Source organism: Phoenix dactylifera, chromosome 11 (assembly GCF_051530095.1).
Source record: "Phoenix dactylifera cultivar Ajwa chromosome 11, Ajwa_hap1_PhDact_Kaust_v1.1, whole genome shotgun sequence".
Lineage (NCBI taxonomy): Eukaryota > Viridiplantae > Streptophyta > Magnoliopsida > Arecales > Arecaceae > Phoenix > Phoenix dactylifera.
Genome location: NC_143200.1, coordinates 30,439,540 through 30,460,516, shown reverse-complemented (window position 1 = coordinate 30,460,516; position 20,977 = coordinate 30,439,540). Strand labels below are relative to the sequence as shown.

The following is a 20,977-nucleotide window of genomic DNA, read 5'->3' as shown; positions in this document are numbered from 1 at the left end:
ATCATAACAGTAAAGATATTGATTATTTGGTGTAAGTAGCGATTAATAACAATGGTGCTATCACACCTCTAGTAATGGTGATGGTAATATGTTGGTAATATGGTAGAGACAATGATGATATGGTATAGAAAAGTTAATAATGAAAATAGTTATGGTAGTAGTTACGATGATAGAGATAATGACCGGATTAGCGGCAAAGATGATAAGTGACGGTGATAAAAATAAATATTGATATTAACAGTAAAAAAATATTTTTTTCAAAATATTTAAAATTTATTCTTTTTTAAGAAATACTAAAAAATATTTTAAAAAATAAGAAATATTAAATATTAAATTTATCTCGCGTTATATAATTTTTATTTCTTAAAATAAAAATGAGAGATAAAATGATGTCAAACAGTGAAAATTACCTTGCGGACGCATCCCATTCCACCCTCGCGCGTCACATAATAATCCCAATTCCCAATCACGGTCGTGCGCTTCCGGTGCTTACCTTAATCGGGACAGGATTTGAAACGGCGGTGGGCAAGATTAGGGAAATCGATCAAGAAACCTGTCCGTCCGTCTGTCCGTCCGACGGGAAATCAATCAAATCGGAGCCGCGGCCGTCGCCGTCGCTGTCGCCGCCGCCGCTGTCGCCGCCGCCGCCGCCGCCTGGAGTGGGAGAAGAAAGGAAGGAAGACACATAATAATCTCTTCGTCGGTGTCGGAGAGAGAAGGGCGGGTCAGGCCGCTTTCATTTCTCTTTTCTTTTGGGAGAATTCCCCTCGTGTCGTCTATCCGTCCGTCGTGCGCGCGGGATCCGTGATTGGTCCGGGTTGGCGAATCTGCGGGGGTTTCTCTCTTTCCCTCCTTGTTCTCTATCCGATCGCCACCAGGGAGTCTCCTCCCCCGCCCGTCGGCCTGCAGGCCATAGCTGCTGCTCCTCCTTCGGTTGTGAGGGAGCGAGGAACAAGGGTCGGTCGGTCGGTCGGTCGACTCGTCTATTCCCATCGTCGTCGTTGCCGCCCTCTCCTCTTCCGCAGCGGCGTTCTTAAACCCTTATCCTCCTCTTCCCCAGGTGTGTCTGCTCTCCTCGCACCTCTTCTTGGGTTTCGGTTTCGCTCCTCGATCGAGAACACGCAGAACCTGGTCTATCTCTAGCTAGGGTTTGGGCCCTTCCACATTATTTAATTTTGATTTCCCTCCTATTCTGCTGCATTTGTTGTCCCTCAAATACAATCGCTTTGACATCCAACTCTACGACATCCGGGGCCTTGCTCGATAGGTGACCATCACCTTCAAGCCCCTACCCTCGGGCCGTAATTCCGTCCCCTTTCGGCCTTGACTGTTGTTTTTTTATCTTCCTGCTACTACTGTTTTTGCTATCGCGTTGTTTCCTTCACTGACATTGATAACTGCTGGTAGGGGCCATCCATCAGTCTGTTGAATCGAAGGTTTTTAATGATTGTAATCGTCCTGCAAACAGCATCTGATTGATCAATTGTCATAAGCAGCAAGTGGACTTAAAATACTTGGAACTATAGAAGGAGGAGGACAAGAAGAAAGAAAAGGTGTTTGTGATTTCTTCCTCATTTTTTTTCCTTGTTAGATCATTACTTGTTTTACCTGTTCTGTCTTCCGTCTACCAGTGGACATTGATCAGATCATATGTCCTTGTCCCAATGAGCTAGATGACATTGATACGATTGGGATGATGGGGCTGATCCTATCAAGCTTGCTACCATGTAGTATATTAAGATTGGCATTGGGTTCTTGAAGTTTGGAGTCTCAAGTCATAAGTCTTGACACATGTCCTCTGTAGATACGTGCCACGGGAGAAGACCATGAATGTGCATATTTTGCACATATGACAAATCAAGCAAGCTCAGAATTGTCTGGTGTGTCCCAGCACAACAGAAACGCTTTACATTCCCAGATGCAGAATCAAGGACCACTCAGCATGGATCCCGAACTTATGGAAGGACGCAAAGCTATGCATGAGAAGATGTAAGCTGGTCGTTAGGCTGCTTCTTTAAGTTCGTTTTATTTTAATTATTCTCTGGATAGCGAGGGCATGCACTTTATATTGCATCTGAACAAGCTGCATGTGTATGTATATGTGTATATGTATATATGTGGATATGTGGATATGTGCGTGATTGATAGATTTCAGTACTTGTTGGATCCAAATACCCGACAACATTAGCAGTTATGACATCCGATCTAAGGAACCACAAAATAGTGATAGATTGTACTTTGTGATGGACATAATCTATAAATGTACCATTCAATTAAACCTTTTCCTTGTCTGAATCTTCTGCCCACTATATTGACCTAGCCATCATAATGTCATAATAGCTCATGCCGGAAATCTTGGATGAGTCCCATCACCATTCAGCTACATATGGTAGCTCAGTCAGACCTTCAACCATTCGGCAGTACCATGTACTTTGTTGTGGATAGGATTTCCATTTCTCTAAGGCCCTGTTTGGGACGATCCTGCAGTACATATGGTAGCTATATATGGTAGCTCAGTCAGACCTTCACCCTATCTGCAACTCCCTACTCTTTCCCTCTCCCTCACCTGTTCCCTTCCTTTATCGCCCCCTCCACTCTCTTTCTGGTCCATCTCTCTGGATCCCATGGGATGTTCCCAAACAGGACCTAAAAATATCCATGTGTTCTCTAAACATGTCGATAAAGCATTGCTTTGGAGACATTATTGTATCATATTCATCAACATATTACTGGCCTATATAATTGCTCATGAGCGTGATTTTATTGACAATAAATTCTTGCTAATATGAATATTGCATCACAGTTGGTTCAAATTACCTCCTACTGTGAGAGAAGTGGAGAAGTAATTAGTTTTGCAACTGTTCCTTTGTCTTGTTTCACTAATTATTGCCATAGCTGAGTTTGCTAAGTTGCTATGTTGTTCAAAATGACAACTTGCAATTACAAACGACTTTATTTGAGACTGAAACTGCACGCACACAAACATATCATATCTATCTTTGTTTGTATCATAATTTTTCTGGGGGATGCATGCTCCATCATTGCCAATGATGCAACTATAAGCTACCATGTTCATCTACTTGTGTATTTCGCTTCGTCTATTATAACTTTCCTTTTAAATTCTTGCCTTTTCTATTATAATATTCTGCCTTAGTCTTAGGGATAACCAGAAAATAGTAATATATTAATTGATAAGATAGACGTACTTGTAAAACCTTAATCTGCAAATCACTTCCATATTTATAAAAGGCTGACATAAACTACCCAGACTACATACTACCAGCCTTGAGTCAGTTCTCAGTATTGTGGTGCGAAATCCATGCTAACTCAACTTTGGGCAGGAGAATGGATTATCATGAAACTTAGAAGATGAGTTAAGAAGGCAAAATAATCTTAATGTTCACTAAGATTAAGCTGATACGTTTTCTAGATTGGACCTCCAAATTTCTCCTAGAGTTGGTAATACTTTAGACTAATAGCAAAGAAGTCAAGGTTCGATGTTATGAGCTTTTTATCTTTAGGCACATGATATACATCCAGAGCCTTTACTGTTAATGCTCTAATTATCTAGAGCTATAGATAATCCTAAATGATCGAGTGTGTGCAGCTACAACTACCTCAAAAGAAGAAATCATTCCTCTTCCGATGATTGGCTGCGTAGATTACCAGAACTTGCAAGACGGTTGGAGGAGTACATATTCAAGGATGCTCCTAGAAAGGTATTTTTGTTCTTGTATCAATAATTCTTTGCTTTGGTGTAACAATTAATTCATGAATTTAGGTATTTTAACCAATGTCCTTGTGTTTTAAGGCGTAGATATTCTCAATCTATTTGCAGTATTTTTGCTTTCTGCCTGTATTATTAAATTTGATAGGCTGTCTCTAAACATGCATGTCTATGTCATCAGGAAGATTATATGAGTATGGTGATGGAGCCAGTTGAGCCCCGTTTGCAATTGATAATGAAGAGTTTACCAAACCACAGCCAATCTTTGTCTCATAATATTACATATTCCTCCTCTCTCAGTACGATGATACCAACACCTGGTATATCCCATAATGGCAGCACAAGTTCTGTAGTTTCTTGTTCAGCAGAAAACTCTGCTACTGCAGCCAGTGGTGCTGGTATGGGGACTCAAACGACGGCCAACATGGGTAACTTATTATCAACTGGAAACAACAACTTAACTGATGTTGGACATAGTGTCTCCTTCAATGCATCCAATGGTAATTCTAGTTGCTTTTTTCTTTGTTTTTACTCTTATTCATTTGTTTGCCCTGTTTGCAGCAACAATGACTGTGTCTTTTTTGTTTAGGACCAATATCTAATGGGTACCAGCACCGACCTGCCAATGGTGCTCTTGGTTCTGGTGGGAGTAACATATCAATAGCTTCAATGGGTACCCCACGACAGCTTAGTCAAATGATTCCAACTCCTGGATTTACTAATTCACTGGCAGTGCCCGTGAACTCTGGATGCTCCAGTGGAGTTGGGTTTTCCAGTACAGAGTCCACTGTGGTTCCACAATCACAGCAACCAAGTCAATATGTTGGAAGTCAAAACAGCCATATATTGCATACCCTTGGAGGCCAAATTGGTGCTGGAATGAGGTCTAATTTGCAGCAGAAGCCTTCAGCATATGGGTTTACGAATGGACTTATAAGTGGTGGGCTAGGGTTAATTGGGAGTAACATGCAGCTGGTTAATGGGCCTGGAGCATCAGAGGGGTACCTTAGTACGGCTCATTATGGTAGCTCTCCAAAACCTATACCGCAGCACTTTGATCAGCAACATCACCAACAAAGGATCCCAAGTAATTTTATCCACCTTAAAAAATAAAAAAAAACCTACAGCATCATGCCCCCCTCCCTCCCCAGCTGTGGTGCATTTCATGTGCATCCTTGCTTGTTTTTGTGCAATTTTAGCTGTCTCCCTTTTGTGAGTTTCATGCTGATTTGTGGTCTTTGTAGTCTTCATTTTATGCACGTTCATCATTTGTTGCCTGTTAGCTAATTAATTGTCACAAAACATGATGATATTTCTGTCTTTGGGTACAGCATCATTGTCCCAGAAAATATTACCTATGGTAGGGGATGGTTATGCAATGAAGGGAACTGGTGTAGCTGGGAGCATTCATGGAGCTGGTTCATCTGGTTTATCTGCCAAAAGTAACCTGAATACAAATACTGCTGGCTTGATCTCTAAGTCAAGAATAAACTCAGCCTTGCTAAGCCATCGTGCAAGTCTGCAGTCAATGCAACAGCCTCCACATATAAGATCTCATATATTTGATCATTCACAAAAGGTGAACTTCCAGTCAAACCAGTCCACACATGAAAATTTACTGCAATCACAACAACAAATGCAGCGATGTCAGCAACAACCTAATCAGCCTTGTGTACAGTTTGCTCAAAATCAGCATCAGCTACAACAGCATCAAGAAAGTCAGCGGCACCAACAGCTTATGCTAAAGAACGATACCTTGAGGCAGTCTTCAATGACACCCAATCTAAGTGAACAGCTAATGCCCAACACAGTTGTATCCCATAATGAATCAGTACTTCCACAAGGAACTGAACAGGTTCACCTTCCAGAAGTACGGGGTCAAAACCTGCAAAATACTTCAACTGATAATCACGCCAAAAGTGCTCAATTGCTTGGTCATTTATCTGGGTCTCAGGGTGTTCATGCTTCATTTTCACAGGGTTCACAGCAGTTGTTGCATCCACACGAGCGGGATGATGAGTTTCAAAAGGAGATTAGTTGCCTCTCCAGTGGATCACAACCGGTGGCACTCCTGCAAGTTCATTGTCAAAGCCACATGCCAGATAAGTCTTCACTTGAACAGCACATCCAGGAGGAACTTCATCAGAGGTCAGTGGGACAGGATGAAGCTCAACGGCCTCATACATCATTAGAAGGGTGTATCACCAGTTCTGCTGCTACAACAAGAAGTGCTACAGTGCCTCAATTTCCTAAGGGAGTAGCCTTTGGACCTGAAAACTCTACACAAAAACGAAATTATCTCAACCAGCGGAGGTGGCTGTTGTTTTTGTACCACGCTCGTTGGTGTTCTGCTCCGCAGGGAAAATGTCAGGAACCTAACTGCATAAAAGCTCAAGATTTAGTGAGGCATATGGATAAGTGTGATAGAAAAGAATGCCCATATCCTCGTTGCTCAGCTTCTAAGAGGCTTTCTAATCATTTTCGTACTTGTGTAGCAACAGATTGTCCTGTCTGCATTCCTGTACGTGAATATATAGCATCAAATCGAAAGGCACGTGCATATTCTGTATCTAGACCTGGTTTGGTGAGCCAGGCTAATGGCTCTTGGATAAGTATCAATATAGCTGATGCTGATAGAATGAAGAGAGACACGATAGCTGTGGAAACTTTTGATGATCAGCAGTCTTTGCCAAAACGCATGAGAGTGAAAGATATATCCCCTTCTGTCATGCCTAAGAGTGAACATTCTCCAGTTTCTGTTCCTGCAAACCAACCCCATGCCTCGCAAGAGGAACTGTCACAAGCGTGCGAAGAGACTGAGGTAATCATGTCTACTAAGTCTGAGGTCATCGAAGTGAAAATTGATACGTTCGTGCCCTCTGGACATGAAGATTCATCTACCTTTGGCATTGGTATTGATGGGAATATGCGTATTACAAGACCTGATGTAGATCATGGTGTTTCAAATGATGTTGACGGTCATATCAAGCAAGAAACTTTGGTGTTTGAAAAAGGGGTTGACCAGGATAAGACCGTTAAGCAGGAAACAAATGATTCACAAACGGATCCAATGGTTGGAAGTAAATCAGGGAAGCCAAAGATAAAAGGTGTTTCATTAACTGAACTATTCACTCCAGAACAAATTAGGGAGCATATTGTTGGTCTGAGGCAATGGGTTGGTCAGGTTAGCTTTGCACTTTCAAGTATTTCTAGCTTTTTGGGGAAAAAATATTAGCTCCAAATGTGTTTTAACTTGTATAAGCAAGTTACTCAGGTTCTTATGCTTTAGATGTGTGCTGCACTTCTTCAAGTTGGTTTTTATGCTTATTTTGTTTGAATTGCAAAACTAGTTAAACATATAAACATTCAGCTATTGTTTCTGATAGTGTTGATTGTATCATCGCTAGTCCTGTCTACATTATCCAGGCAGCAGTTAGAATGATGATTGAATTTTTTTCCTCACTTATGTGATGTTCTGTCTTTCATACTGCACATTGCCAGAACTGATTAAATTTTTACTTGCAGAGTAAGGCCAAGGCTGAAAAGAATCAAGCAATGGAACATTCAATGAGTGAGAACTCATGCCAGCTGTGTGCAGTGGAAAAGCTTACCTTTGACCCCCCTCCAATATATTGTACGCCATGTGGTGCTCGCATAAAGCGGAATGCGATGTATTATACCATTGGAAGTGGTGAAACCCGACATTACTTCTGTATACCATGCTATAATGAGGCTCGTGGTGAAACTATTGAAGTGGATGGTTCACAATTCCAGAAGGCAAAGCTTGAGAAGAAGAGAAATGATGAGGAAACTGAAGAATGGGTAAAGTTTGTTCTGATTTGTCCTCTCTCTCCCCCCTCCCCCCTGATAAATTGGTAGTGTGAGATGGTTGTCCAAAAACTGTAGTTAAAAGCTCAAGTTATTATTGTTTTATGATTTGCTGCAGTGGGTTCAGTGTGATAAATGTGAAGCTTGGCAACATCAGATATGTGCTCTCTTTAATGGCCGAAGAAATGATGGGGGACAGGCAGAATACACTTGTCCTAATTGCTACATAGAGGAGATTGAAAGAGGTGAGCGCAAGCCCCTACCGCAGAGTGCTGTTCTTGGTGCCAAAGATCTGCCAAGAACTATACTTAGTGATCACATAGAACAAAGGCTTTTTAGGCGCCTAAAGCAAGAGAGGCAAGAGAGAGCACGACATCTTGGAAAAAATGTTGATGAGGTTAGTATGATAAAAGGGGCCATATAATTTCTTGATTTTTGTTTTTGAAAACTATAATCTGATTTGAAAGGGGTCAAATTTGTAGGAACGGTAATTGAAATTTGGGTCAAATTTTAAGTGGTGGAGAGTGCAATTGAATCTGATGATGATCTTGTATTTAACGAGCGCTATTTTCTCGCATTTTCCTTTTATTCTAATAAAATATTTTTTCCTCCCTCGTTTTATTGATAGCCTTTTGACATTCCATATAAATTTTCTTTGAGTTAGAGAAGTCTGCAACATTTCTTTCTGGCTCTGAAATATAAGGATTATATGCTTTTCATAACTCTTTTTTAACCCTGTACTTTGTGCACTGTAATCCCACTTTTTTTTATTGAGCAAAGAAATAGTGTCGTACCACTTAGCTTGTTTCTGGAGAGCATCAATAGTCATTGTTACCCTCCTTTGTCCTTGTTTAAGTGCTTACTTCATGTCAGGATCGAAAAGTTTTGACTTGGCCTTTCTCCACAGCGCTGGCCATTTTACTTTGGTTTACCTTTTGGTGACATGGTTGAGTAAATTAAATATAAATTTGAGCTAATTAGAAATAAATGTAAAGCAATAAAGTATTTCCTTTGATCGTTGCTGCTGGTTCAGTGTTTTAGATGGTTAGAGCATTTGCTTTTTGGTGAATAATTACAAGGTCGAAGGATTATCTTTCCTGTTTGCTTTTAGATAAATAGTGATGATTACAGATATTGTGTTTGGACAGAAGAATGTACCTCGGTTCTAATTTTATGAATGGAATGGTTCTCTTTTTTTAAAGTGTCCGGGATTTCAAATAACAAAGCTACATAAAATGCAGTTAATTCTAAAAAAAGATATAGATATAAGTATGCAAACATTTATTTATAGATGCAGCAACATGAAGTTACCAAGGATTTGACAAAATGAGCAATTGAAAATTAGAAGAACCTGATTTTAGAACATAAAAGACTTACCTTCAGTTGTGATGTCATTGCCTATATATATTTATTTTGTCACTGAAACTACATTTTTTTTACCAAAAAATTGCATCATTTTTTGAAAGTAAAAAGCTGCAGTGCCACCAGAGACTTTAGCATCAAATTCAAAGGTAATACACCTAAGTGGATGGGAATTGACACGATCCATAATTTAGATGGACCATTGGAATACTTTAGGGCATATTTAAATTGAAGTGCTGCTATATTGTAGCATCTTGGAATATAGATAAGGGTGCTGATTTTCAGGTAATGTTAATCAGCTGTCATCATGGAGGCATAGCTCAAGGCAGACACTTGTTAGCTTGAGAATATCAGTTTAGAAGCTGACTTTTACTTCCCCTTCCCCTAACAAAAAAATTTGCTGGCTTTACTTCTTGGACTTTTGCTTTATAGTGTCATGCTAATTGTGTCTTTAATGGTCCAATAACTAGATTAGGCTTGGATTTTGGGTCATAAGTGTAAGTATTGACAAAGAGGGCGGGGTCTGGGGAGGTTACCAAACCCCCTACTAATAAAATCAATAAGGGGGATTGGAAACAAAAAGACTCAAAAGAAAAGTAAAAAGGACCCAGATTAGAATCTGATCTTGACCAAGTCACACTGAACATGCTCCTGTTATTGATCTCAAGTGATTGAGGCTGTAAGTTTCTTCTTTTGATGCCTGGTGTATCTGCAACTGTGAATCTATTAGTGCTATTGTTACAAATATGACAAGTTCATCACTATCAACACCTTTTTGAACTTTAACCTTTATGACCATGCCATAATAGTTTGGCATGGAATATCTCAATTTTTGATCTCTGGGTGGGGTTTGGCATGGAATATCTCAATTTTTGATCTCTAGGTGGGGCTCTCAAGTCAAGTACCTAAAACCTTATGTTTTGCCTAAATCCCTTGCAAATACAAAACTAAGCTTATCTGCATTGTGCATCTGATTGACTAGTAAATTGCTTCATTCGTAGTGCCCTTAATATTGCTGCATGTTCAACATATCACTTAATGATTACTCCAAATTGCATTGTAGCTCCTATAATGAACATATTCTCGTGTAAATGAATTTTCCTCAACAATTAATTTTAATTGACTAGGGTGTCTGTTTTTCTATTGTTGCTTGCTTGAGTTGTACATATATATTTTTGCCACCTTGCTACAATAATTTTAGACAAGTATATATAAAGTTGACAAGTTTTAGATAATACTTTGAGTTTGCTCTAGATAATTTAACATGACAATATCAGTTTTGGATTATCATTTTTTTTTGTTCCATTTCCTTTTGTTTAACCCTATATACATCAAATAAGTTTATTCTTTTGAGTGATGAAAAAGGTTTCTGATTTGATTGCTTTCTTGTTCGTATTTTTCTTTTGTATTTTAATAGCAGATGTTAATTATAAATTACAATGATACTTAGCATTGATGATTTACATTTCAGGTTCCAGGGGCAGAAGGTCTCGTGATTAGAGTTGTATCATCAGTTGACAAAAAATTGGATGTGAAGCAGCGATTTTTGGAAATATTCCAGGAGGAGAATTATCCAACAGAATTTCCATATAAATCTAAGGTATAAAACTTATATATGAATCCAATACCAAGTAAATGCTTTTCATTGTCCTAAATAGTTGACACAAAAAATTGATCTAACTAAAGGATGATACGAGAATAGTGCCGAGTTCTGCAAGAACCTTCAGGTTGTATAGTCACCATTTTTTTTCTGTGCAGGCTATATTGTTGTTTCAGAGGATAGAAGGTGTAGAAGTATGCCTTTTTGGCATGTATGTTCAAGAATTTGGTTCAGAATGCGCTTTCCCGAACCAGAGGCGTGTTTATCTTTCATATCTGGACTCTGTCAAATACTTCAGGCCTGATATAAAAACAGTGACTGGGGAAGCTCTACGCACTTTTGTTTATCATGAAATTCTGGTACTTCCAGACTTTTCAGATCTGCTGAGCTTACTAGTTGTTATAACAATTTGTTATCTTGAGATCCTCTCTTTATGTATCTTCCCTTTTTTTGGATTCGAAAATTGATTATGAGTTGAATTGGGACTTCCAATTGTTATATGCATCCAGATAGGATATCTTGAATACTGCAAGAAACGGGGCTTCACTAGCTGCTATATTTGGGCTTGTCCTCCTTTGAAGGGTGAAGACTATATCTTATATTGCCATCCTGAGATTCAGAAGACCCCAAAATCTGACAAACTTCGGGAGTGGTGAGTGCTAAGATGATGTTTTTGTATATCCTATTACTTAATGTCTGATATTTCATGTATGCCTAGCACTTCTAACTTCCATGCACGGATTGGTTGTTATCTTTTGTCAGGTATTTGGCTATGCTTCGGAAAGCTGCAAAGGAAAATATTGTTGTTGATCTCACTAATCTATATGATCATTTTTTTGTAAAAATGGGGGAATGCAAGGCTAAGGTAACTGCAGCTCGTTTGCCATATTTTGATGGAGACTATTGGCCGGGTGCAGCAGAGGATATGATAAATCAACTTCGCCAAGAAGAAGATGATAGGAAACAACAGAAGAAAGGAAAAATTAAGAAGAGTATTACGAAAAGGGCTTTGAAAGCTGCTGGTCAGGCTGATCTCACTGGCAATGCTTCTAAGGATGCTTTGTTAATGCAAAAAGTATGTTCTTCTACTTTAATTTTCATTTAGTGGTTTTATTGCCATGGGATCATGGAATTTTGGCTTCCAAGCATTATTTCTTGGAAGTTGTGCTATTTGGGTTAATTGGAGAGCGGACAGATTTATCATCTGTTAAGAGGAAAATCTCTAGATTTCTTTGTTTTTAGAATTATATTTTATACAAAAATTTAATTCTCTATAATAATATCCTTAAACCATGATTTTTTTTTCTCGCACAGCTTGGTGAAACCATTTGTCCCATGAAGGAAGATTTTATCATGGTTCATTTGCAGCATGCTTGCGCTCATTGCTGTCTACTTATGGTCTCTGGGACACGTTGGGTTTGCAACCAGTGCAAAAATTTCCAACTTTGCAATAAGTAAATACCCTCCTACTAAGTCATTTATGTGTCTCTCACTCCTTTGCATCATGATAACCAAATTGTTATAAATACTGCTAGCTGTCTGTTTTTCTCATGGGCAAATGGAGCATATCGAGATTAGTTACCCGCTTCTTCCAACGCTCTTATCCTCTTATTTTGTCAATATCATGCATTTAGACAATTAGCTAGTTCTTGGTCTTCACAAAGGCCTAAGTGGGAGAATGTTTTGAAATTTAATGGCCAATATTTCAGTTTTTACCTACTATGATTTTGAAACCGGGTGGCGGATATAGGGTTATTGCAAACACTAACACCTACACTATTGTTGAGTGAATGTACATACACTTTTTGTTGCTTTTCTTTTCACATGTTATTTAAGAGAGCTTAGCCTTTTATGATTGTTTATTGGATTACTGAACTGATAATTTCTTCTGAGGGTGGCACTTATGACCCAACTTGCTGGACTAGCAACCGAATTGAGTTAAGCAGGTTTAGGTTTGACATGAACAGGTCTAGGTCATGAATAGGTTTGACCTGACATTGACTCATTTATGGATCAGGTTCAAGTTTAGAGTCCTAACCTGTTTAATCTATTTTGATTCGTTTAATAGTTGGGTCTAGTTGACATGGTTAGGACTTGACCACTTTAAAGCCGATAACTCATTTAAGATTCTTTTAAAACCCACTTAATCCTTTTGACTTGATCTGACCTATTTATTAAATGGGTTATACGAGTTAGATTAGGTTCCCTGTTTAATAAAGAGGTCGGATACAGTTTTATATTTTTGGCCTATTTAATAAATGGGCCAAGTTTGGGATGATAGAATTCCAACTTGACCCATATCACATGCTGCCGGTATCCGACAACCTGACCCGTTTCCCACCCCTAATAAATATGTTGCATCATTGTGAATCCACTACTTGCTTCTCTAGTTCTGATATTTATAGGACCGTGACTCTTCCATATAATTTTGTGGGCTATTCTTTTTTACCTTGTCTTTCATGAAGGTCATGATGAATGCATAATCTGTGGGTATGAGCAATTTGCAGTGTTTTAGTATATGTATCTTTTACTTCCCCTCCAATCTTAAACAGAAAAATGATCAAAAGTGGTAAACAGAGAATAGTTTGTTCTTTATTATTTTTCTGATGTTGACTTTCTCTTTCTTCTGATGTTACATACTCCACAAGTATTTAAAGGATTCTATGGTGAGTATCTTTTTTCATTTTCTGTTAGAAGTTGCCATTTGTCAAGCATAGCAACCTTTCGTGAGATTGTTTTGTGCTTTTGGACTTTTCTTCTATAGTGTATCTCAACTGTGACAACTAAATGGGGTCCAATTATGATTCCTTACAAAATTTATAATGGGGATACCTTTTATTTGACATGACAAGATCGGAAATCTTGGCACAAGGACACACCTATATATATATATATATTTATATATCTATGTACATGTAATGTGTACATATTATATATGTACGTGTATATGTGTTTGTGTGTATCCATGTGTGTGTGTGCTGGCAGTCTGGCGGCAATTATTTTGATGACACCTCACTTGAAATGCATGGTACTTGAACTGGGTGTCTGGGTATCCTTTTTGGGACAACTCAAAAAAAGTTTAAAGTTTCCACACTTTTTGCTGACTTCAGCAAGATACTTCAAGATGGAGCGTTCAGCTGTCATGTTCTGTTGCATTCAAAAATCTGAAAGTGCCAACACTTTTAGAAACCTTAAAAATGTAGTGGCCAGTTAACACATAAGCAAATATCTGGGTTAAGCTTTATCATCCTATCAAGATATATCATCTAGAGACACTAATATTAGTATATTATGATATGGGAGTCAAGTTTTCTAGACAATTCTTTTTGTTCAGATCAGGATTACTGTTGAAGAAATTGAATGGGATGATACTTGTCTGTGGTTTCAATGTGGCTAAAGTGTAATATTTATCTGAGCTTTACTATTTCTATGCATTAGGTGAAGCAAAACTTCGTATTGTGTAATCAGAAGGTTTCAAAATTCTTTCATTCTACATAGGTTAACTCATAGATGAAGCTAAATTTATGGCTTGTGGATATGTGGTTATAGCATAATATAATATTGGAAGTGCCTTAGTTTGATCCAGTGCAAAATAAAGGATATGCATTGAAAAAGAATAACAGAATTTTTTGGCCAGCTGCTACATAAACAGATCCCTGAATTAGTTAGACGTTTTTATGTGGTTGCTTTTCTGACCATGCTATCTAGACACTTCTTTTTTGTTAAAACTTTGGACTTTTGGGAACCTAATGCATGAAACAGGATTTTTTTTTTTTCGCATTTTGAGAGTGGAGTTTGATACTAGAGCTGGAAGTGCTGAAACTGGCACAAATTTTCAAGCTGACTCGTTAATCAGAGCACACCAGTCATTTTTTTAATTAGTTTAAGATAGGAGACATTAAACTTAAAGTGTATAGGATCAACAAGAAATATAGGGTGATGGGGTACAGGTGATGCTTGTCATTATCATAAAAAAGTCAAGTTGAAGACCAGGTTTGCATCCAAGTGTTTATATTTTCAGTCATTACAAGACAACAGCAATTACTAAATAATCAGTTTTTGTACATTGTTGCTGATAAGACTAACTTGCAGCATCTCATGACGTACCTTAAACTAACTATTCAATATGGCTGTCTCAATTGAACTCAAGTACTAATGGAGTAAGAAGTATATGAAAAAAAAAATTCTGCTGAAAAAACACTTGTGTATAATTTTCCACCGGCATTAGTTTACCCAAACTGTTGGAGTCTATAATTGATTGATTTTTATTTCCTTTGTAGGTGTCATGATGCAGAACAAAGACTTGAGGAGAAGGACATGCATCCAATTAATAGTAGGGAGAAGCATGTGCTCTGTCCGGTGTGTCTCTTGATTAATAACTCATTCCTAGTACCACTTCGATCTAACTTTTGTGCATGTCTATTTACCAACTAAACATGACTAACATAAAGACACTATTTAGGTTGAAATTAATGATGTTGCCCCAGATACCAAGGACAAAGATGAGATTCTAGAAAGTGAGTTTTTTGACACGAGGCAGGCATTCCTGAGCCTTTGTCAAGGAAACCATTATCAATATGACACTCTACGCCGTGCCAAGCACTCCTCTATGATGGTCTTATATCACCTTCATAATCCGACTGCACCCGCCTTCGTGACCACATGCAACATCTGCCATCATGACATTGAAGCTGGTCAGGGCTGGCGTTGCGAAGTCTGTCCTGATTTTGATGTATGCAATACTTGTTATCAGAAAGAAGGTGGCGTTGATCATCCCCATAAGTTAACAAATCATCCATCCATGGTGGATCAAAATGCTCAAAATAAAGAAGCTCGACAGCAACGGGTTTTGCAGGTGTTTTATAAATTCAGAATTTGCATCTGATAGAATAACAATGATTTTTTTTTTTTTGGTCCTTTTTCCTATAATTGGGCATATTACTGAATTTACATAGAGATTTGATTCAATTCTTTTTGTTTATTTCAGAACTTTTTAAGAAGTCTTGGTTTATTGACAGATACTTTAATCAAAACTAATTGTGCCTTTTTTCGTTGATCTTGGCTCATCCAAACAAGTTTGGAGAGAATGGCCATATGTGTAGCCTAATAGTTATCATTCTGGTCCTTGCAAATGTTACAACTTAAACTTTGTCTCATGTGCATTTAATAAAAAATTGATGACAAATGCATTCAGAGTTTCCCTACATTTTTATAGTTGAATAAAAGGAATTTTATCCCGATTCCTTCATGAGTTGCATTTGGAAATCATTTTTATTTGTGGACTATATTCATGACGTATCAGTTTTGCTGCATGTCTTTTCTTTGTTGATTAACCTGGTTAAACCGAGAAAACATATGAAACATTCTCAATGTTTGTCATTCATAATAATGGAACATCTAGCTTGCTTCATGGCATTTAGTTTCTGCTTGTTTGCTCTTTTGAGATCTGATATTGCTTTCCGAGGGAGGAATTATACATGTTAGTTTGGTAAAATCAATCATATTACTAAGACTATCTTGTTACAATGTCTACATGCAAAATATTTATGTTCTGGAGCGCCAGTTTATGAATAAGAAAAGCAGTCTTACTTTTTAATTTCCTGAAATTAGTGTTCTATATATGTGAAGGGTGGAAAGACTGCTCATATGAGATTGGAATACAATTGTCAAATTTTGATACTAGAGGTCTCAGTACAGCCATGACCTTGTTTCTTTGTTGTATCCATCAATGAGAAAAACAGTGAGGTTGATCAGAGAGCAAAATGGCCTTTTCTGAGGCACTGTTGATTGACAACAAGATGTTGACTAAGGTTTATCCGAATCTTTGTTATTATGATCAACCTAAGTCGTAGGAGTGCTTGTCAACTAGATCTTTCTCTTATAAAGTTGATTTGATGAAATCGAGGAGAAAAGGAATAAAAGATGATTTCTATTTTGTCAATATTTTGATCGTACTTTTCTTTACCTATTTATATAGGATTAAGGCAAGCCATAACTATTGGTTCATTAATATTGTTTTATTGATGGCTTTCACTTTATCAGTATTAATCTAAGTGTAATTTAATTTTGAGTCAATGATATCTGTTGTATGACCTCTCAAATCCCATCTTCTCTCGTTTTGAAGAACATTACTCGGACCACATCATTCCATCATGATTATATTAAACCTTTATAATTTATATGGCTCACTTGTACTGCAGTTAGAAGTGAATTTTGAGTCCAGAAAATTTATATAGTCAAAAACAATTTTTAACATAAGGTAGCAAGAATTGGTCAAAGGCATGACGAAACTGCTTTTTTGGGATGCTGTGATGAGCAAACAGTTGAGATGACATGGTATTATGCATTGAATTATAGCTTCACTCGAGGAGTAATGTTGGATCAAGGTAGGATCTTTTATAGTGGACTTAGATAGGAGTTAAATTGATTTGGAGACATGAAGCATGAAGGAAATAGTTTTTAGGTAGTAAACAGTGATGGAAATTTATAAAGTTAATCTAAGAATAACAGGGATATGGATTTTGTTATGTCTTATTGCTTTACTGATTTGAGATGGAAGTGATGTTATTATTTATCACCCTGGACAATTGCAACTTTATATATTTTAGGAGAATAAACTGTCTATATGCTTACAGGTGGCTCTAAGTAGGAATGCTTGGTGAATGAGGGCCTGTAAAGCCTCTAAATAGTTCGGACTAGCGGATAGTTATAATTATGGTCTTGCAATTTTGATTTTGTGTATGTTTTGTATTTCAGAGTTGAAATGTAGTCTCCATGTGTAATGTTGCTTTTGCTTCCTGTTTGTCTAGTCTCTTTCCAGACCTTGGGGAACTTGGGAGGGATGCTGTTTACTTGTATGAGCTTAGATTTCAAAACCAAAAAGGTAGGTTTCTCTACCCTTGCTATGACCTTATAGGTGTCCTGGCAAGTTCCTTTCCTACCTCAAGTTGCCTTGACCAGGATTTTGGGACCAACCCAAGGGCTAACATCAATTTATGACTCAGTTCCAAAGGATTCTGGCTTTAATGATGATACATTAATACATAAAAACTGACCTCATAACGACAGGATAAAGTTGTTAATTAAGGCTAAGGTGATAAAAAATCCTACAAATTAGTGACGCTGTCACTGAATAAAGGAATAATGATGTGTTTGTATAGAAGTTACTTAAGCAAACTGTTTTCTTGAGGCCATCTAAGTTAATGTTAGTAACTTTATCAATATCAGCAAGAGTCAGGACATTTTTGTAATGTGTTCGTGATCACAATGTGCTGAATCGATGAAATAGTGAATCTGTGGGATGATGTAAATGTTCAGTGTGCAAGTTGATTCTTATGTGCTCTTCCACTTGTCAATAATTAGATTGTTAACAAGTGGTATAGAGGGTAAAGATCAATGCTAATACCATGGATTAGAAATTGAAGCCAAATGATATCTGTAATTTTGTGTGCGTGGAATGATTTTGTCATGGTATCATGCTTCATGATGGTGAGTTGTTGATATCAGGGAATGTTTAATGAAGCCAAACAAAGAAACAAACAATGAGAACCCATAACAACATTATTTGAAGAGATGGTCAAATAGACAAGAAGCCTATATGCATGACAATGCTAAATTCACCTGGAAGTCATTCAGGGCATTTTTGGACTTGAAGAGAAAAGAGTGATCAATCAATTGAAATGTTTACTTCCCCTGAGACAAGTAGGTTATGGAATGAAGCCTTCCCAATTAATAATTTAGTTATGACTGATCTGAAATTTCTTTAAGCATGGTGCTTCAAGGAAGTTGCCAGTGAAGATCTTTCTATGAACATGGAAGAGCAGTATCACACAATGATTGAACAGTATGACAGTTTGTGAGCTCTCAGCTTGCACGATATGGGGATTTACAAGTTAAAAGTACTAAAATCTGTTATATGGTGCTTGTTGGAGGATGTAGAGAGGGTGCATTGGGGACAAACAGGCGGTGTGGGATTTTAAAGAATGCCATGTGGTTGAACATTTGTCTAAGACTGGCATGAGGTTGAACATTTGTCTCTTAAGGAGATCAACACCGAAAGCAACTTTTCATGTCTTTGTAGTAGAGAGGTCAACCACAAGATTTGACAGCATTAGTAATAGTTTCCGCAATCCTCACTTGTGGCTTGGGACTATAGTCTTATAGCTGTTAATCAGTACTTATACTGTAACATTCAAGGCAGGCAACGAAAATGACCAGTTGCTGTGCTGGAAAAGTGCCCACATTGGGTCAAATTTGATGTGTAGGATATATAGCTGTAAATGCCTTGTTATTGGGCTTTTCCATTGGAGACCTTTGTGGGCCTTAAGTGGGATTAGTGGACCAGCTTGCCTTAGTCCAAAGTTTGTTCTTCTGAGTTCAAGTAGAATGTATCCTGTTTGGATAAGTTACCGAGGAAAATTATGTGAATTTTTATCTTTCTAACAAAATCAGTTGCTTGCTAGTATACCCCATAATTAATTTGGTGGCACTTGTTAATATATGGGGTCTAATGTTTTTACTTACCTACAATGTGCTCTCAGTAGAATTAATGTCATCAGTGTAGTGCGTTCTAATTCCTGTTATCTGTTAGTATTTTTTACAGTTCAAAAAATTTGTTTGCGCACTTGTTGTCAAGAGCTTCATGCTTGAAATATGTTGGTGTAAAAGATGAAAGCCATGATAGGAGAAATATAGGGGTTCCCAATTCACTTAACTTGTGACCCCGGTTCTCATGATCTTGTGAGTTTCATTGCTATGAAATATTGGATACAATCAATGTGTAAGATTCTGTTTTGATAATAATATCATTCATATTCCAAGGCACTCTTTGAAATAAAATCATTCTGGTTATTTATAAACATCTGCCTGCTTTGTAGTTCTGCATGTGTGAAGTTGTCTATGCATGTATCCTTACCCTATTTCTGGTTTCTACAGCTTAGGAAAATGCTAGATCTTTTGGTGCATGCCGCACAATGTCGCTTTCCGCACTGTCAATATCCGAATTGCCGCAAAGTTAAGGGACTTTTCCGTCATGGTATACACTGCAAGACACGTGCTTCAGGAGGCTGTGTTCTATGCAAGAAAATGTGGTATCTTCTTCAACTCCATGCTCGGGCTTGTAAGGAATCAGAATGTAGTGTACCACGCTGCCGGTGTGTACATCAATCCACATTTGTGATGTTTTTGATTCATTTTCTTTATTTCTTCTGTCCATTGATATCAATCATTCTTATTGTTCCAGGGATTTGAAAGAACATTTGAGAAGGTTGCAGCAGCAGTCTGATTCGAGGAGGAGGGCTGCAGTGATGGAGATGATGAGGCAACGAGCTGCTGAAGTTGCTGGGAACAATGGATAACCTACTGTACAGATGGGTTTCTCTAGGTAAAAGGTTGAGTTGAGCCTGCTGCCTCCTCACCCCAAACATCTGACTTGTTTGGACAAGCAGCTCATAGGAAGCTAGCAGTACTATGAATTACTGGAAAGGTATGGACCAAAATTACATATGGAAATTTCTTCTTCCCCCTTCCTTTGGTCCAAAGATGGAGTTGGTGACTGGACGTTATTCTTCGAAGCTAACCATATGGAACTCCACATTTAAAGGTTTTTGGTCAGTCTCGACCCATCGGGGGTAATTCTTTAATTGGTACTGCGTCAATCCCATCATCCATGGGCGATGGTTTATACAGATGTCCAGATTTGTCGATTCTGTGTGGAAAATCAGGGCATCCAAAATTGTCAATTCTCAGTGGGAAATCAGGGTTTTTTTTTTTTTTTTTTTTTTTTAAATTTTCGTCTCTCTTTTATTTATGTCATTGGGAGCGAGGAAATATGGGGAAGGACAGCCGTGCGCACGTGTTACTCCTACCCCATTGTGGAATGTGTCTATTTAAATATGAAAAAAATAATTAGCATGTCCGTTTCAGCAGCATTCTTATGACCACTGTGTGACCTTTTACTATGCTTTTTTGGGATTTTCTTGAGCTTTAACTTCCTAGATTTCATTATTTTCAAGACCAGCAATTTGTTGTAGCACAACTTGATTGGTTTGGATGCAACTGGCGTGTGAGATCTGCGCGATGGGACTGTCAATTGTAAAACCCTGCTGTCTCGAGCCGTATCTTTAAAAAGGATCGCATTTTTATTTTGTTTTTCTTCCAGGCAGGTGATCTCTAGTGTTAAAAAAAAATCTGTTCTTCGGATTTTAACTAACATTTGTAAATTTCTCCTCCTGCTAGCTAAAAAGTGGGAGAACTTTTTTGTTCATTGGAATTCAATGATTCAACAAGATTTACATTATGCCGATGCCATAGCATCTCTTATCTCCGTTCCTTCGTCTCTAATCTCTTTTGAAACATGCAACAAGCCAATAGTTTACCAATTGATAGCTGGCGTCCGTTAATTTTGAGCTTGCAACTGTTTTCTGTCTATTAATTGATGGCTATCAGATTGCTAAAACATG

General features: G+C 37.9%; 1 protein-coding gene across 6 annotated transcripts; it reads left to right on the top strand.

Annotated features, from left to right (window-relative positions):
* Window positions 1-413: 413 nt before the first annotated feature.
* Window positions 414-20,446, top strand: LOC103715540 (putative histone acetyltransferase HAC-like 1). Of its 6 annotated transcripts, XM_026807861.4 has the most exons (19): window positions 432-1,060; window positions 1,408-1,553; window positions 1,805-1,989; window positions 3,608-3,719; window positions 3,909-4,227; window positions 4,317-4,814; window positions 5,059-5,597; window positions 5,706-6,911; window positions 7,253-7,549; window positions 7,674-7,952; window positions 10,389-10,517; window positions 10,676-10,876; window positions 11,027-11,169; window positions 11,280-11,592; window positions 11,832-11,971; window positions 14,798-14,876; window positions 14,980-15,372; window positions 19,452-19,669; window positions 19,759-20,446. In XM_026807861.4, exons 3-19 carry the CDS (start codon window positions 1,850-1,852, stop codon window positions 19,871-19,873), a joined length of 5,121 nt encoding a protein of 1,706 aa, XP_026663662.4. In that variant the 5' UTR covers window positions 432-1,060; window positions 1,408-1,553; window positions 1,805-1,849; the 3' UTR covers window positions 19,874-20,446. The 6 variants fall into 6 exon arrangements, with proteins under 6 accessions (XP_017700294.4, XP_026663662.4, XP_088563978.2 ...); XM_017844805.5 differs by having other exon boundaries at window positions 414-1,060; window positions 1,422-1,553; window positions 5,059-6,911; XM_088707852.2 differs by having other exon boundaries at window positions 5,059-6,911.
* Window positions 20,447-20,977: the final 531 nt, after the last annotated feature.

Coding starts and splice junctions, on each gene's coding strand:
- LOC103715540 (XM_017844805.5), top strand. CDS start 1,850: ATGACAAATCAAGCAAGCTCAGAATTGTCTGGTGTGTCCCAGCACAAC. Junction 1,990..3,607: donor AAAGCTATGCATGAGAAGAT/GTAAGCTGGTCG, acceptor GAGTGTGTGCAG/CTACAACTACCTCAAAAGAA. Junction 11,972..14,797: donor AATTTCCAACTTTGCAATAA/GTAAATACCCTC, acceptor TTTCCTTTGTAG/GTGTCATGATGCAGAACAAA.